Source organism: Bombina bombina, chromosome 1 (assembly GCF_027579735.1).
Source record: "Bombina bombina isolate aBomBom1 chromosome 1, aBomBom1.pri, whole genome shotgun sequence".
NCBI lineage: Eukaryota > Metazoa > Chordata > Amphibia > Anura > Bombinatoridae > Bombina > Bombina bombina.
In genome coordinates, this window is record NC_069499.1 from 599,405,109 (window position 1) to 599,422,881 (window position 17,773).

General features: G+C 39.1%; 1 protein-coding gene across 1 annotated transcript in view; it reads left to right on the forward strand.

Moving 5' to 3' along the window:
• Positions 1-3,548: 3,548 nt before the first annotated feature.
• Positions 3,549-17,773, forward strand: part of ARHGAP36 (Rho GTPase activating protein 36) — a 111,959-nt gene continuing 97,734 nt past the window's right edge. The window contains exons 1-3 of the mRNA XM_053698934.1: positions 3,549-3,824; positions 8,079-8,209; positions 11,154-11,198. Coding sequence (XP_053554909.1) covers positions 8,080-8,209; positions 11,154-11,198 — 175 coding nt within the window. The 5' untranslated portion in view covers positions 3,549-3,824; position 8,079. The remainder of the gene's footprint in view (positions 3,825-8,078; positions 8,210-11,153; positions 11,199-17,773) is intronic.

Consider the following 17,773-nt stretch of genomic DNA (forward strand, 5'->3'; position numbering starts at 1 on the left):
TTGATTCTCAGCTGGGGGCAGCCGGAGTTGGATCTCATGGCATCTCGTCAGAATGCCAAGCTCCCGACATACGGGTCGAGGTCAAAGGATCCTCAGGCTGTTCTGATAGATGCTCTGGCAGTTCCTTGGACTTTCAGTCTTGCATATGTGTTCCCTCCGTTTGCTCTTCTTCCTTGGGTCTTTGCTCGGTTCAAACAAGAGAGGACATCAGTGATTCTCATTGCACCGGCATGGCCTCGCAGAATCTGGTTTGCAGATCTGGTGAAGATGTCTTCCCTTCCACCTTGGCGTTTTCCATTAAAGAAGGACCTGCTTCTGTAGGGTCTCTTCCTTCATCCAAATCTCATTTCTCTGAAGCTGACTGCTTGGAGATTGAACGCTTGATTCTTTCTAAGTGTAGTTTTTCTGAGTCAGTCATTGAGACTATGATTCAGGCTCATAAGCCTGTCACTAGGAAGATTTATTTATTATAAGATTTGGTGTAAATATTTGTATTGGTGTGAATCCAAAGGCTACTCGTGGAGTAGAGTTAGGATTCCTAGGATTTTGTCTTTTCTCCAGGAGGGTTTGGAGAAAGGTTTATCTGCTAGTACCCTGAAGGGTCAAATTTCTGCTTTATCTATTTTATTGCACAAGCGATGTGCCAGATGTTCATTCTTTTTGTAAGGCCTTAGCTACAATTCAGCCTGTGTTTAAGTCTACTACTCCACCTTGGAGTCTTAATTTGGTTCTTAGAGTCCTTCAATAGGCTCTGTTTGAACCTATGCATTCTTTGGATATTAAGATGTTATCTTGGAAGTTTTGTTTCTGGTGGCTATTTCTTCAGCTCGAAGAGTTTTGGAGCTTTCAGCCTTACAGTATGAATCGCCTTTTCTTATTTTTCACTCTGATAAGGTAGTTCTGCGTACTGCCTTGGGTTTTCTTCCCAAGGTTGTTTCTGATAAGAATATTAATCAAGAGATTGTTGTTCCTTCTTTGTGTCCTAATCCTTCTTCTCATAAGGAGAGTTTGTTGCACAACCTGGATGTGGTTCGTGCATTGAAATATTATTTGCAGACGACTAAGGATTTTCGCCAGTCTTCCTCTTTATTTGTTGTAGGGTAAGAAAGCTACGGCTACTTCTCTTTCTTGTTGGTTGAGGAGTGTTATTCGCTTGGCATATGAGACTGTAGGTCAACAGCCTCCTGAGAGAATCATGGCTCATTCCAAGAGGGCTGTTTCATCTTCTTGGGCTTTCAAAAATGGAGCTTCTGTAGATCAGCTTTGCAAGGCTGCAACTTGGTCATCTTTGCATACTTTTTCTAAATTTTACAAATTTGATACTTTTGCTTCAGCAGAGGTTTCTTTTGGGAGAAAGGTTCTTCAAACAGTGGTGCCTTTTGTTTAGGTTAACTGTCTTGTCCCTCCCTTATCATCCGTGTCCTCTAGCTTGGGTATTGGTTTCCAACAGTAATTAAGATGATCCGTGGACTCACCGTGTCATTAGAAAGAAAACATAATTTATTCTTACCTGATAAATGTATTTATTTCTTGACACGGTGAGTTCACGGCCCGCCCTGTTTTTCAGACAGTTTGCTTTTCTATAAACTTCAGGCACCTCTGCACCTTAGATTACTTACTTTCTCCTTTCCCTTTGGTCGAATGACTGGGTATTTTGGGTAGGGAGAGTGATATCTAACAGCTTTTGCTGTGGTGCTCTTTGCCTCCTCCTGCTGGTCAGGAGTGCTATTCCCAATAGTAATTAAGATGATCCATGGACTCACTGTGTCAAGAAATAAATAAATTTATCAGGTAAGAATAAATTATGTTTTTATGATTTCCATATAGTACATTATACTACTAGATGGTAACTGTTAACATATAAATACTATCATGTATTTAGCTAGTAGTTTAAGAATTCCACTTTGTCAACTGTTTCATATTAACTAATCAGGGGTAACCTCTAATACTTTGACATAGTTATATATATATATATATATATATATATATATATATATATATATATATAATTATAATGTGTTCAATCAGCACTCTCTGGACTTATCATATAGTGGATATTTTTACTACAAAAAAGACAGTGACTTTTCAGGTTGGTCTGATGAAGGGGCAAATACCCTGAAACGTCACTGATTTTTTTTTTATAAAAATATCCTCTATATAATAAGTCCAGTGAGTGCTGATTGAACTTTTCTATATTACATTGAATTCTACCACCCTGGCAATTGCAAGATTGGTTTGTGAGAGTGCACCTATTTAACCTCTCTCTCTCTCTCTCTCTCTCTCTCTCTCTCTATATATATATATATATATATATATATATATATATATATATATATATATATTTATCTCAATGCATATTGTATTGGCACTTGTATATGTACCTTCAGTATTATTCTGTCACCCTTGTCATGTGGCTTTTTCGTTGCATCCTCAATAAAAATAAAAGCCTTCACCACGCAGGTTGTAATGTAATTTGCATAAGACTATCCTCAGATCGGAAACATGTGCAGATTTGATAAACCTTCTGGCTTTTATCTGCCATCAACATCTATGTTTCATGTGTCTTTCTTCTCTAACAGTGTCAGTGATCATGCTGTCTTCAGGGACAGGAAACACAATATTTGTCTTTAATGTTTCAGACACAACATACAATTTAAGACAACTTTCCAATTTACTTCTATTGTTAAATTTGCTTCATTCTCTTGGTATCCTTTGTTGAATGAGCATCAATGCACTACTGGGAGCTAGATGAACACATCAGGTGAGCTAATGACACATGTATATATGTGCAGCCACCAATCAGCAACCATTGCTGCTCCTGAGTATACTTAGGCAAAGAGAATGAAGCACATTAGATAATAGTAGTAAATTGGAAAGTTGTTTAACATTGCATGTTCTGTCTAAATCATGAAAGAACATTTTTGGGTTTCATATCCCTTAAAGGGACATTACACTCAAAATGCAATTCCCCATTATAAACATGCATTTTTCCTGCTTTTCTGTTGTTTCTCCACTTCCCCCAGAAAGGCTGGTGTACCTCCTGCAGTGCCTCTGTCTTATTTATATCTGTCTCTAATTGGCCACAGCAGAGATAATAAGTAAACATACTTAAGTGGCTTATCAAGGGGAATGTCCATGGAGTGCAAAACAATGTAAATTGTGCTAACAAACTGACTGTTTTTAAATATCTCTGAAACATTTGGTATTCCGTTCTTTTGCAATGCTGATATACAATATGTCCCTTTACTAATCACTTTGCCCTGGCTGTGTGACACATTTTCTCTCTATTTTTTTGTCTCTCTACTCCTTTGTCATAGGTGTAATTCCTTCTTTGTCTGTCCAGAGCCCTGTCTGCCTGCTTCTGTCCTGCAAGGGTTTATTATGGCTCCCCTCCAGCAGCAATATTTCTCTTGAGCTCACACTTGTTGCTGTAGCAGAGTGCAGTAACTTGTCACCTATCCCCTCCCTCTTGCGTTCTCAAACTTTGTATATCCCTCTTATGCTCATCCCCTCCTTCCTCTGCTTTCTTTCCCCACCCCCCTTTTCTCTCTCTATACCTCCCCATTCTTCTTTCTCTCTCCTCTTATTCTCACTTTTCCCCTTCCACTGCCCTATTTCCCCCTCCCCCTGCCCCTCCTCCGCCTCTTTCCCTCTCATGAGAAATTTTACAGATACCTGCAGCCTGAATAGAGACACACACAGAGAAGAGAAGTATTGGGAATATAAAGAGTTGTTGAATGAAAAAGCAAGAGAAAGGAGTAAGGGATAAAGAGACTGAAAAAGCGAAGGAGGGAAGGAGAGCAAATCTTGTATCTCAGTGGAAGGTAAGTGACAAGTAAAAAGGAAATATACTGTGGGAGTATGATTCATATATATTTATATATAACTATTGTGCAAATGTGCACAGCTACATAAACATCATGCTCTATGTAATCAGACTGTACACATACTGTATATCTACCCACATACAGTGCACCAGTCAACACTGTAGAGACCGATATCTTGCAGACACACACAATACATGCAAATTGCCTACAAATGTACTGTGCTCTGTGCACACACATGAAAAAGTTACTAGTTAGTAAGTTAATAGTCCATACAATGTTAAGATATGCAAGAGCTTGTGTGTTGCAATTTCTAGTAATGTGTTAGTGATGTGTATATATATATATATATATATATTTATTAATTCCCACAGGCATGCACACATATATTATAAAAAGGTGCCCTCACTGTATACCACTACAAAGACATAATGTATAAATATGTATTTAATTTCATGCACATACTATAGACAGTGTATAAATATGTCTTTCATTTCATGCACATACTATAGACAGTGTATAAATATGTATAACATTTCATGCACATACTATAGACATTGTATAAATATGTCTTTCATTTCATGCACATACTATAGACAGTGTATAAATATGTATAACATTTCATGCACATACTATAGACAGTGTATAAATATGTCTTTCATTTCATGCACATACTATAGACAGTGTATAAATATGTATAACATTTCATGCACATACTATAGACAGTGTATAAATATGTATAACATTTCATGCACATACTATAGACAGTGTATAAATATGTCTTTCATTTCATGCACATACTATAGACAGTGTATAAATATGTATAACATTTCATGCACATACTATAGACAGTGTATAAATATGTATAACATTTCATGCACATACTATAGACAGTGTATAAATATGTATAACATTTCATGCACATACTATAGACCAGAGCTTTCCAAACTTTTCATGTTGGTGACACACTTTTTAGACCTACATCATTTCGCGACAAGGTAATTAATTTAGTTGTACTAGTAAAAAGGAGGTTAAACTAACTTGTTTTAAAATATACGGACACATACATAAATTATATAATAATAATATGTATTTACAAGTAACAGTATGTATGTGCAAGAATTAAAAAAAAGTTTAATAACACCAATAGCTACTTACTATTTTAATGGGATTTATGAGATTGATGGGATGAACACAATTTCTGAATATTTGGTGGAATATTAGATAAAGATACTCGCATTTCATCATCAAGCATTTTTAAACTTCCACTTCCTATCCATATATCAAGAGCAGGAGCAGCAATGCACTACTGGGAGCTAGCTGCAAAAAAACCCTCTGACTTCAGCTCAGCGTTTAAGCTGCCGCCCTCAGAGCTCCGTGAGCCCTACTGACTACTGCCTGTTCTGCAAACACACTGCTGTCCCACTAACTGACTACACATGCAGTCACAAGCAAATTAAGGAGACTACACGTGCAGTCAGGAGCCAATGTGCCGCCAAAGCCGCCAATGGGAATAGTTTCAGTTCCCACTGAGCTGCACCAATTGGTTAAGATGATCTGTGACCCACTAGGTATCAATCATGTGTCAACTACAGTGGGGAAAAAAAGTATTTAGTCAGCCACCAATTGTGCAAGTTCTCCCACTTAAGAAGATGAGAGAGGCCTGTAATTTTCATCATAGGTATACCTCAACTATGAGAGACAAAATGTGGAAACAAATCCAGACAATCACATTGTCTGATTTGGAAAGAATTTATTTTCAAATTATGGTGGAAAATAAGTATTTGGTCAATATCAAAAGTTCATCTCAATACTTTGTTATATATCATTTTTTGGCAATGACAGAGGTCAAATGTTTTCTGTAAGTCTTCACAAGGTTGTCACACACTGTTGCTGGTATGTTGGCCCATTCCTGCATGCAGATCTCCTCTAGAGCAGTGATGTTTTGGGGCTGTCGCTGGGCAACACAGACTTTCAACTCCCTCCAAAGGTTTTCTATGGGGTTGAGATCTAGAGACTGGTTAGGCCACTCCAGGACCTTGAAATGCTTCTTACGAAGCCACTCCTTCGTTGCCCTGGCAGTGTATCTGGGATCATTGTCATGCTGAAAGACCCAGCCACGTTTCATCTTCAATGCCCTTGCTGATGGAAGGAGGTTTGCACTCAAAATCTCACAATACATGGCCCCATTCATTCTTTCATGTACACGGATCAGTCGTCCTGTTCCCTTTGCAGAGAAACAAAAGCATGATGTTGCCACCCCCATGCTTCACAGTAGGAATGGTGTTCTCTCTCCTCCAAACACGACAAGTTGTGTTTCTAACAAATAGTTCTACTTTGGTTTCATCTGACCATATGACATTCTCCCAATCCGCTTCTGGATCATCCAAATGCTCTCTAGCATACTTCAGATAGGCCTGGACATGTACTGGCTTAAGCAGGGGGACACATCTGGCACTTCGGGATCTGAGTCCCTGGCGGTGTAGTGTGTTACTGATGGTATCCTTTGTTACGTTGGTCCCAGCTCTCTGCAGGTCATTCACTAGGTCCCCCCGTGTGGTTCTGGGATGTTTGCTCACCGTTCTTGTGATCATTTTGACCCTACGGGGTGAGATCTTGCGTGGAGCCCCAGATCGAGGGAGATTATCAGTGGTCTTGTATGTCTTCCATTTTCTAATTATTGCTCCCACAGTTGATTTCTTCACACCAAGCTGCTTGCCTATTGCAGATTCAGTCTTCCCAGCCTGGTGCAGGTCTACAATTTTGTTTCTGGTGTCCTTCGACAGCTCTTTGACCTTCATAATAGTGGAGTTTGGAGTGTGACTGTCTGAGGTTGTGGACAGGTGTCGTTTATACTGATAACAAGTTCAAACAGGTGCCATTAATACAGGTAATGAGTGGAGGACGGAGGAGCCTCTTAAAGAAAAAGATACAGGTCTGTGAGAGCCAGAAACCTTGCTTGTTTGTAGGTGACCAAATACTTATTTTCCACCATAAAGGCTGTGACACACTGCAAGCGGAGCGACGCGCAGCGTGTACATGCAGCTGTGTGCGCTCAGTGTGTCCTGCCTTTTCATCTCTGAGCACTCTGCTGCGTCAGGACGCGTAGCTGAGCGCTCAGAGATGAAATATTTGAACTTCAGAAGCGATGCGACGCAGAGCGAAGCAGCTGCTTCGCCTCGCGCTGCATCGCTTGCAGTGTGTCACAGCCTTAATTTGCAAATAAATTCTTTCCAAATCAGACAATGTGATTGTCTGGATTTGTTTCCACATTTTGTCTCTCATAGTTGAGGTATACCTATGATGAAAATTACAGACCTCTCTCATCTTCTTAAGTGGGAGAACTTGCACAATTGGTGGCTGACTAAATACTTTTTTGCCCCACTGTATGTGGTATGCATAGCAGGCAGGCGGAAAGTCAGAAACCAAAAATAAATAAATAAATAAATAAATAAATTTTAAAAAATTGTGCTGAAGCAGGGACACACCTACACACTGCTGCTGACACACTAGTGTGTCCCGACACACAGTTTGGAAAGCACTGCTATAGACAGTGTATAAATATGTATTTAATTTCATGCGCATACTATAGACAGTGTATAAATATGTATTTCATTTCATGCACATACTATAGACAGTGTATAAATATGTATAACATTTCATGCACATACTATAGACAGTGTATAAATATGAATAACATTTCATGCACATACTATAGACAGTGTATAAATATGTATTTCATTTCATGCACGTACTATAGACAGTGTATAAATATGTATAACATTTCATGCACATACTATACATATGCACATGCTGTATATAAGCACTGCGCTTTGAGCTCAGTGTAAATAATTGAATGTCTAAGCAGCTTGGAATGACTCATCCTAGGTCTGTGTATTTTCCTATTCTCACTGTTTTCCTTTTTCCTACTCTGTCTCTCTATTTCTCTTCACTTATTCTCTATTTCTGTTATCCACATCTCACTCTCACTGGCTTTCTCTATCTGTTCTTTTTATAATTCTTCTTTTTATTTGACTCTTCCTCATTCAGTATTTTACAGTATTTCTTTTTCTTTCTCCTTCATCCCTCTTCTGTCCCTTCTCTCTTTTTTGTGCTGTCTCTCCATTTTAATATATTTTATACACTTTGTCCTTTTTACCGATTTCCTTTTTTCTATTGCTTTTAATTGTTTACTTTCTCTTTTTTCACTTTCTGTCTTTTTACTTAACTCCATTTTCCCCCATCCTACCCCAGGATGCTGGGTCCTGTTTTGCAGCTGCCTGCTGTTCCTCTCCAGAGCTTGTCAGAGCTGGAAAGATTCCAACTGCAGGAGATCGCTCTTTACCGACTGCGAGAGCATGGAGGGTGTCATGACATCACAGCAGGTAAGGGCAGTGCTGTGGCATCACACATTACGCACTGATGTCTTATGTGGTTGAAGGCATCTAATAAAATCTGTGAACACCATGCTGCAGGGTATTAACATGCTACTAGGTCGCTAGATGTTGGTTATTATGCCCTTGTCTCCAAATATTCTCTTGCCCACCCCTTCATTCTGCCCAATACCTTATTCTTCCCTTCTCTTGTGCCACCTTCTTACATTCCCTCCTATGGGACTTTTTAAAACTGAACTTATTTAGTGTAATTCTCTGTCGTACTCTTAAAGACTTATATGTATATGGAGATATGCCAAATGCAAATATTTTCTGATTTAAATAATAATTCTGTTGTGGCACAAACACTACTACTGACATAGAGAAGTTTAGATAAATCTGGAAATTGTACCTGCAAATCCAGGGTTTTTAGAATGTGTGGTTGTATGATACCATGTGGCAGGTTTTGTATATTATTACACTTAGTGACACACATTCTGCTATTGAGGGATACTCTAATATTGCAAGTGTTATGTCATCACACTGGTTCAGTGAAGGTGCTATGACATCAGACTAGGCGAGGTGATACAGCACCACTATGTCAGGTGCCACACCCTTATATTAGTTCTACGGCAATGCTATAACATTGTACCAGAGATTGGATTTACATTTTTATTTTCTCCATCTTGTATTTGGTGTGAGAACCCACAGGGTAGGCGATGGGAAGGGTGTAATTAAGTAGCATGTTCCCAGGCCCAGGAAAAGAGGAAATGAGCTGTTTATTTTGGGATTCCCTCTGGAATGAGTAATAGCTCAGCCAGAATCCCAGGGGTTACAAGGATTAACATTCTCAATCCCAGAGTTTACTGACATGTTACATCCTCATAATGCAGCTTTATCACTACCATATATAGCTGCTTCTAATGTATTCAGAGTTCCAGTGCTGTCTTTTTCCTACAGAAGCAAAACTACACATGGGGAGCACGCTTACTGCAGGGCAACAGATACACACATACAGTCACGTGAAAAAGAAAGTACACCCTCTTTGAATTATATGGTTTTACGTATCCGGACATAACACAAATCATCTGGTCCTTAGCAGGTCTTAAAATTAGGTATATACGACCTCAGATGAATAACAACACATGGCATATTACACAGTGTCATGATTTATTTAACAAAAATGAAGCCAAAATGGAGAAACCATATGACTAATGGTGGTTCCCTGAATAGAAGACTTAGGGCTCGATTTATCAAGCCTTTACGGCAGCAAGTTCTCTCAAGAACTTGCTCGCCGTTATTTATCAAGCAGCGGTCACCAGACCGCTGCTTCCCTAACATCTACGCCACCTCTATTGTGGCGAAATTCAATCTCCTCGGTCGAGTCCGACCGAGGAGATTGACAGCTCCTGCCCGCGCGTGATTGGCTGTGCGCGGGCAGAGGGCGGGATTGCACGCGATCGCAAAATTGTGCTCGTGTGCAATGGCGAATACCTGCGGGTAATTTCGCCATGCCTCAGCGTTAATAAATCTAGCCCTAAGTGCTGATTAAATGCATAAAATGTGAATATCACGTATATTAAAAACAGACAGACCAATTCAGTTTCTTCAGTCTCTTAGAACAAATTGTAGAAACTTGTTTTTAATTATAAGTTGAATTCCAAGGCATTTCAATCTGAGAACAGTTTAAAAGAACTCCATAAACAAACATGAAAGAGAAGTAAGCCAGTTTATGCAAATGTATATTAAATAAATCCAGATAACAGTCCTTTTATATGCAGAAATAATAAATGCCATGCCATGATATTAAAGACATATGTTAGAATTCAGCAGTAAATGAGATAACAAAATAAAAAATAAAATCATCATAGCAGAAAATATTTCAAGGTTTAAAAAAACAATTTAATAATCTATATATTAGGAATAAGAAAGTGAGCAAACCGTATTAAAAAAAAAAGTGGGCAATACTATATTTGACAAATATATATTTTACATTTTACCCCACAGGGAGAATTCATCAACCTGCAGGAGGATACGTTTTTAAGTAGAGAACCTGTCCTCCTGCAATCACTTGCGATGCTGAATTACTTGGTAAAAATGTAGGATTGCACAAGAGCTCTCTTGTGCAATCCTGCTCCTGCTGAACCATTCACACAAAAGCAGGACCTGCCAATCACCCCTAGCTTATTCACAGGAGCTGGTTCTTAAATCTGTGGCTGCAGACTCATATCACAATAGGCTTGATGTTAAAAAGCTCGCCCAATTGGAAAGAGTCACACAGAATCGTTAGTTTTTTTTTTTGTCTCTTTTGCACATCCAGAACCCTGCATAGCATAGCTAGATAAACAGCTCTCAAGCTAACATTTGCCTTTCTAAAATGATTTCAGCTACATTTCCAAGATGTCTATATTTAAAGGGACAGTCAACTCAAAAAGGTTTATTGTTTAAAAAGATAGATAATCCCTTTATTACCCATTCCCCAGTTTTGCACAACCAACATGGTTTGATTACCTTGTATCTAAGCCTCTTTTGGCAGCCCCCTGATCACATGACTTTTTATTTATTATCTATTGTCTTGCATTTTAGCTGTATTGTGCTGTACCCACGGGCGTGAGCACAATGTTATCTATATGGCCCACAAATAAAAAAGCATGTGATTAAGAGGCTGCCTATAGTGGCTTAGAAACAGGCAGAAATTTAGAGGTTTAAATGTTATAAAGTATAATACTATAACAATGTTGGTTGTTCAAAGCTGGGGAACGGGTAGTAGAGGCATTATCTAACTTTTTAAACAATAACAATTTTAGTGTTGACTGTCCCTTTTAAGGTTAAAGAAGTTACAGATGGTAAAGTGCTAATGTATATAGAAATGTACTGTTCATCAGGGTTGTAAGAAAGTATATTTCAACTCTGGTATTCCAGGTTCTGATGTTGCTTTTTTTTTTTTTTTTTACAGATCCAAAGAAGAGAAAGATTACAAAGAGGAGACAAGATAAAAAAGGTATGATTAATTCAGTTTGTTTCAACACTCAGAGGTGGGTATATACACACATATTGCCAGGTTATTTTAATGATCCAAAAAATTATCAAACCAGGTTTTTAGGTAAACTGTCAGTTTTTTTTATTTCCTTCATTTGCAATGTACCAAGATATTCTGCTACATTATTCATGTTGTACAATATAGAGTAAGATTGCTGTCAAAAAGGCAAGTGTGTGTGATTCTTTATCATTGTACATAAATTGTGACATACAAATACAAATCTAAATGTAAAAATATAATTTCTTTCATACAGGTGGAGTCCATGATCCATTACTCCTGGGAATTACCCTTCCTTACCACTAGGAGAAGGCAAAGAATCCCAAACCCCAAGAGCCCTATAAAACCCCTCCCACCTCACAAATTCCTCAGTCTTTACTTTGCCTCCACTGGAGGTGGTCGAAGAATGAATATGTGCATTTGATTCTTCAGAGAGAGGGGTTTTCATTCTATATTGAAGTCCAGTTTCCTCTAAGAGTACAGTTCTTGTCAGAGGAATGTATTTGGGTTATGTTTTGCGATTCTTTTTTCACCTCATGGGAAATTTATCATAGACCTTCCAAAATTGATCACAGGGCTTTTATTTTGCCTCCCTCTATGGATCTACAATATTCTTATATTTCATAAACCTCTGCTGATATGTTTCCGTACTGGTTTGGCTGTCTGCTGCTTATTTGCTGGTGGATTTTTTTTTTACATTTTAGGCACTCTATACCTATGTTATGGGCACTTATAGTATATATATATATATATATATATATATATATATATATATATATTCTAATATATATGGCCCTTTACATTATTCCCCTTGCTGTTTTGTGTGCTTGAAGAAAAATAAAGGTCCCTATTAAATTTATACAAGGCTGGAGTTACTTTGTTTCCTGATTATCTATGTGGTGGTGGCTGACTCCATGCCTTGAGGTTGAAACAAGTGGTGCTGTTCTCTACACTTTAAATTGGCAAGTATACCTAAGGTTAATGGGGTCGTTTCCACTCTAGCTAATTATACCACTATCCCTTTGGAAGATAATACTTATTTTAAGGACCACTGGACAGAAAATTAGAGTCTTTTCATAGAAGGGCCTTTTTACAAGAAAGATTTTTACTTAGGCCAGCCATTTCTATAGCTGATATGGCTGCTGCTACCACTTACTGGTTATCCAGTCTTTCAGAAAAGTGTTCTGATGAGTCAAAGAGGCCTATTTATCAAAGGTCTTGCTGACCTGACCCGACAGTGCAGATAAGGTCCGCAAGACCTCGCTGAATGTGGAAAGCAATACGCTCTCCGTATTCAGCATTGGACCAGCAGCTCACAAGATTTGCAGCCAATGGTCCGCCAGCAGGGGGTGTCAATCAACCCGATTCCTGTCCACCTGCTCAGAGCAGGCGAAAAGGGTTATGGAGCAGCGGTCTTTAGACCTGGCGAGTCTGTTTCTGGCGAGTCTGAAGCTTGACAAAGGGAAACACTCCCGAAACGTTGCTCTGCTGTTTTTCCTTGTGTGTTCCAAATAAAATGTGTTGTGCTGCCACACTCTTGGATTTTTTGAGTCTGAAGACTCGCCAGAAACACGGGCCCACAAGCTCCATACGGAGCTTGATAAATAGGCTTCAAAGTCTTTTGGCTCTACTTCAAAAGGCTAATTCTTTTATTTGCAATGCTGTGTTTGATATTATAAAGATTAATATCAAAAGCATGTCTTATGGCTTAAATCCTGGAATGCTGACATGGTTTAAAAATCCAGATTATTGTCTCTTTCTTTTCAAGGAAAGAAACTGTTTGGTTCTATTATATCTACTGTTACTGGAGGTAAAGGGGCTTTTCTTCCTCAAGACAAGAAGTCTATACGGAAATCTAATACTTCTAATACGGCTAGATTACGAGTTGTGCGTTAGCCTTAAAAAGCAGCGTTGAGAGGTCCCAACGCTGCTTTTTAATGCCCGCTGGTATTAAGAGTCTGGCAGGTACAGGTGTACCGCTCACTTTTTTTTGTGACTCGAAAATACCGCAAATCCACTTACGTCAATTGCGTATCCTATCTTTTCAATGGGATTTTCCTAACGCCGGTATTATGAGTCTTCCTAAAAGTGAGCGGTACAGCCTCTCCTGTCAAGACTCCTACCGCATTTTAAAGTCAGTAGTTAAGAGTTTTATGGGCTAAGAGTATAAAACTCTTAACTAAAGTGCTAAAAAGTACACTAACACCCATAAACTACCTATTAACCCCTAAACCGAGGCCCCCCACATTGCAAACACTATAATAAAAATTTTAACCGCTAAGCTGCCGAACTGGACATCGCCGCCACTTTAATAAATGTATTAACCCCTAAACCGCTGCACTCCCGCCTCGCAAACACTAGTTAAATATTATTAACCCCTAATCTGCCGTCCCTAACATCGCCGCCACCTACCTACATTTATTAACCCCTAATCTGCCGCCCCCAACGTCGTCGCCACTATATTAACTGTGTCAACCCCTAAACCTAAGTCTAACCCTAACAGCCCCCTAACTTAAATATTATTTAAATAAATCTAAATAAAATAACTACAATTAAAGGGACAGTCTACCATAGATGTGTTATTGCTTTAAAAGATAGATAATCCCTTTATTACCCATTCCCCAGTTTTGCATAACCAACACAGTTATATTAATACACTTTTTATCTCTGTGATTACCTTGTATCTAGGAACCTTCTTCCAGACCCCTGATCACATGACTGTGACTGTTTATTATCTATTGTCTTAAATTTAGCATTGTTTTGTGCTAAATCTTAAATAACCCCCTGTGCCTGAACACAGTGTTATCTATATGGCCCACGTGTACTTTCTGTCTCTTTGTGTTGAAAAGAGATTTAAAAAGCCTGTGATAAGAGGCCGCCCTCAAAGGATTAGAAATTAGCATATGAGCCTACCTATGTTTAGTTTAAACTAAGAATACCAAGAGAAAAAAGCAAATTTGATGATAAAAGTAAATTGGAAAGTTGATTAAAATTACAAGTCCTATCTGAATAATGAAAGTTTATTTTATACTAGACTGTCCCTTTAACTAAATTATTCCTATTTAAAACTAAATACTTACCTATAAAATAAACCCTAAGATAGCTATAATATAACTAATAGTTACATTGTATCTATTTTAGGATTTATTTATTTTTTTTATTTTTTTTTTAAATTTATTTTTTATTGAGGTTAGAAAACAAAACAGGTTACAGTCAAAATTCTCAAAGTAAATATGTTCATACAAGCAGTAAAGTTTACATTCAGTACTGTAATGGTTTTACAAAACAGACCTCAGGTTTTTAATTATGACAGTGTTAGGATATCTCCTTAGAAGTTAATAAGGTTTGTGTTAGAATGATATCCCCTAGTAACCAGCGGGGCCACTCTTGGACCCCAGGGTGCAGTAATGACCTTTAAGGGGAATGACTGGGGAGATAGGATTGATTTGGCCACTCTTGGACCCATGGTAATATAAATAACAGCAGTTAATTAGCAATAATAACTAGAACTTATAGGAGAACTCTGTGGGCTCAATCATGTGCTAACAGGATAGACAACTCATCTAAAATATCTAAAGGGATAACACCTAGATAAACAGCATATTGATATTGATATTACTGTCCTAACCAAAACTAAAAATGGACAGAACATAGAAGGGCAGAAGTGAATAGACAGTGTATACATTCGACTTGTGAGACTACATGAAACAGACACAATACTGGTATAAGTAGCTGTGGATGTTGGTTTACCATAGAGCTGCCTGAACAAGACACAATGAAGTATAAGAGAAAAACCCCATGGGACTATATTAGAGCCTGTCAGTGTTGTGCTTATATTTGTACATTCCCAAGATGCTGAAGCGGGTTGATGCAAGGCCCGTTTTTAACTCTGAGTGCAAGATAAAGAGTAAGCAACATGTAATGTCCCTCTAGGTCTTATATATCATGAACAGTTGTGTGTTTACAGACCGCATTAATAGATTTCAGTTCTTTTGCTTTAATAATGTTTTGTCTCTATTATAGTCCAGCTTGCAGGGCAGCTCAAGGCGCTTGGTTAGTACAATCTTTAAACAAAACAGTGTCCCAGGCTAGAAGGTCAGTCCCGCAATAAAAGGCTCTAGCCTACCCCTGTTTTCCGAATTTGACCATCTGGAAGGTGTGGGTTCAGCCGAAAACAGGCACATCGCTTCTGAGAAGCGCAACTTTTATAGCTCCCTGACCAATCCGATGAGAGCTCTGTGTATTGCTGGTCAGAGGTTTTTAAAACCGACAGCCTCCATGCGGTCGTGGGTTCCACCCAGCATTTCCATCTTGCCACGACAGTCCCGGTCTGCTGCTTACGAGGTGCGAGCTCGCACAAGCTTCTCTCTGTGCCTCCCCCCTCCGACGGCAAGGAAGAGGCCGGCAAAGTACCAGTATCTGGGATCGGAGTCTCCTGGCCAGCTGGGCTCAACGCTCCCCTTTTCAGGAGTAAGTCTACCGGAGCGGGTATGGAAATAGATGCGTTAGGCAGGGAGGCCATCGCGTCTCCTATGCTGTGAGTTGGAGAGGGGCTGGGTAGGCTGTGTATCTGTGGCTGCTCCTCCTGAGCTCTGCTATGGCTTGGTTCAGCATAGGAAGCCCTCTTCAAGGCCTCGATATCCCTTTGTAAACCGGTTGCGACAGACTTGGAGACCCCCTCAGCCTCTGTTGCTAATAGGTCCGGTTCTGTTAGGTGATTTCCTTTTGTGTGCTGCGAAGGTGTGAGGAGCCTGCAGAGCTCCTTCTCCAGGCTCCGGTAGCTATCACGTATCGCCTGGGTCACGGAACGCTCCCACTTATCCAGAGCTTCCATCTTTCTGGTATGTTGGTATTGTGTTATTCAGATGATAAAGCCCCTGCTTATTGCTGTATTGCGAGGACAGTAGATTCCCACTTCAGCTGTAAATAATCTATTATGGGTTAAGACTGCGCACATGAGGGGCAGCTAGTTGTGGGGACAGGCTGAGGCTTCTTTTATAGGGGAAGGCCTCAAAAATTAAAAGTCCGGTACTGAGGGCAGTATAGCCCAGTCACCATCCAAAACCCTATTTCTGGATTACGAACCTCTTCAGACAAGCCTCTCCACTAGTTTAATCAGGATATTGCCCAAAATATGATGTGAAATTTAGGAATAGTAGAGAGGGCTTATGGAGCTGAAGCTCAGTGCGACCTGTAAGATGGCCGCCGCCCGGAAGTCCCCCTAGGATTTATTTTTATTTTACAGGCAACTTTGTATTTATTTTAACTAGGTAGAATAGTTATTAAATAGTTATTAACTATTTAATAACTACCTAGCTAAAATAAATACAAATTTACCTGTAAAATAAAACCTAACCTAAATAACAATTACACCTAACACTACACTATAATTAAATAAATGAACTAAATTAAATTAATTACAATTAAATAAAAAAAACTAAAGTACAAAAAAAACACACTAAATTACAGAAAATAATAAAATAATTACAAGTTTTTAAACTAATCCCACTAATAAAATAAAAAAGCCCCCCAAAATAAAAAAAAGCCCTACCCTATACTAATTGCCCCAAAGTAGTCAGCTCTTTTACCTGTAAAAAAAAGTACAATACCCCCCCCAACATTAAAACCCACCACCCACACACCCAACCCTACTCTAAAACCCACCCAATCCCCCCTTAAAAAAACCTAACACTAACCCCTTGAAGATCACCCTACCTTGAGAAGTCTTCACCCAACTGGGCCGAAGTCCTCAATGAAGCCAGGCGAAGTGGTCCTCCAGACGGGCAGAAGTCTTCATCCAAGCCGGGAAGAAGAGGTCCTCCAGACAGGCAGAAGTCTGCATCCAGACGGCATCTTCTATCTTCATCCATCCGGCGCAGAGCGGCTGCATCTTCAAGACATCCGATGCGGAGCATCCTCTTCCATCGACGGCAACTGGAACCTTTAAATGACGTCATCAAAGATGGCATCCCTTGAATTCTGATTGGCTAATAGAATTCTATAAGCCAATTGGAATTAAGGTACAAAAAATCCTATTGGCTTATGCAATCAGCCAATAGGATTAAAGTTCAATCCTATTGGCTGATTGGAACAGCCAATAGGATTGAGCTCGCATTCTATTGGCTGATTGGAACAGCCAATAGAATGCAAGCTCAATCCTATTGGCTGATTGCATCAGCCAAAAGGATTTTGTCTACCTTAAATACAGTCCTTGACCCTGAAGTGGGCCTTTCAGTACTTGGCTCTTTTCTGTCTGAACTTGCACATGAATATCAGCTATACTGGTTTGTACAATTATTATTAGTATAAACTATTTCAGGAAGTTACTTATTATTTGCCTGTGTAGCTTTCTCTTAATAAACAGGGCTGTTGTATATATTTGAGTCTCCAGTCTATTGCTATGCAATCTGCCCATTTCACTACTAACCATGCTATTGGGCTCCATCAGAATCAAGAATTCGTCCTCTTAGTTGAAACTTTTGATTCACAGGGTTTACTTAGAGGCAGGCAAGTTTCCTCCACAACAGATTACTGCTCAT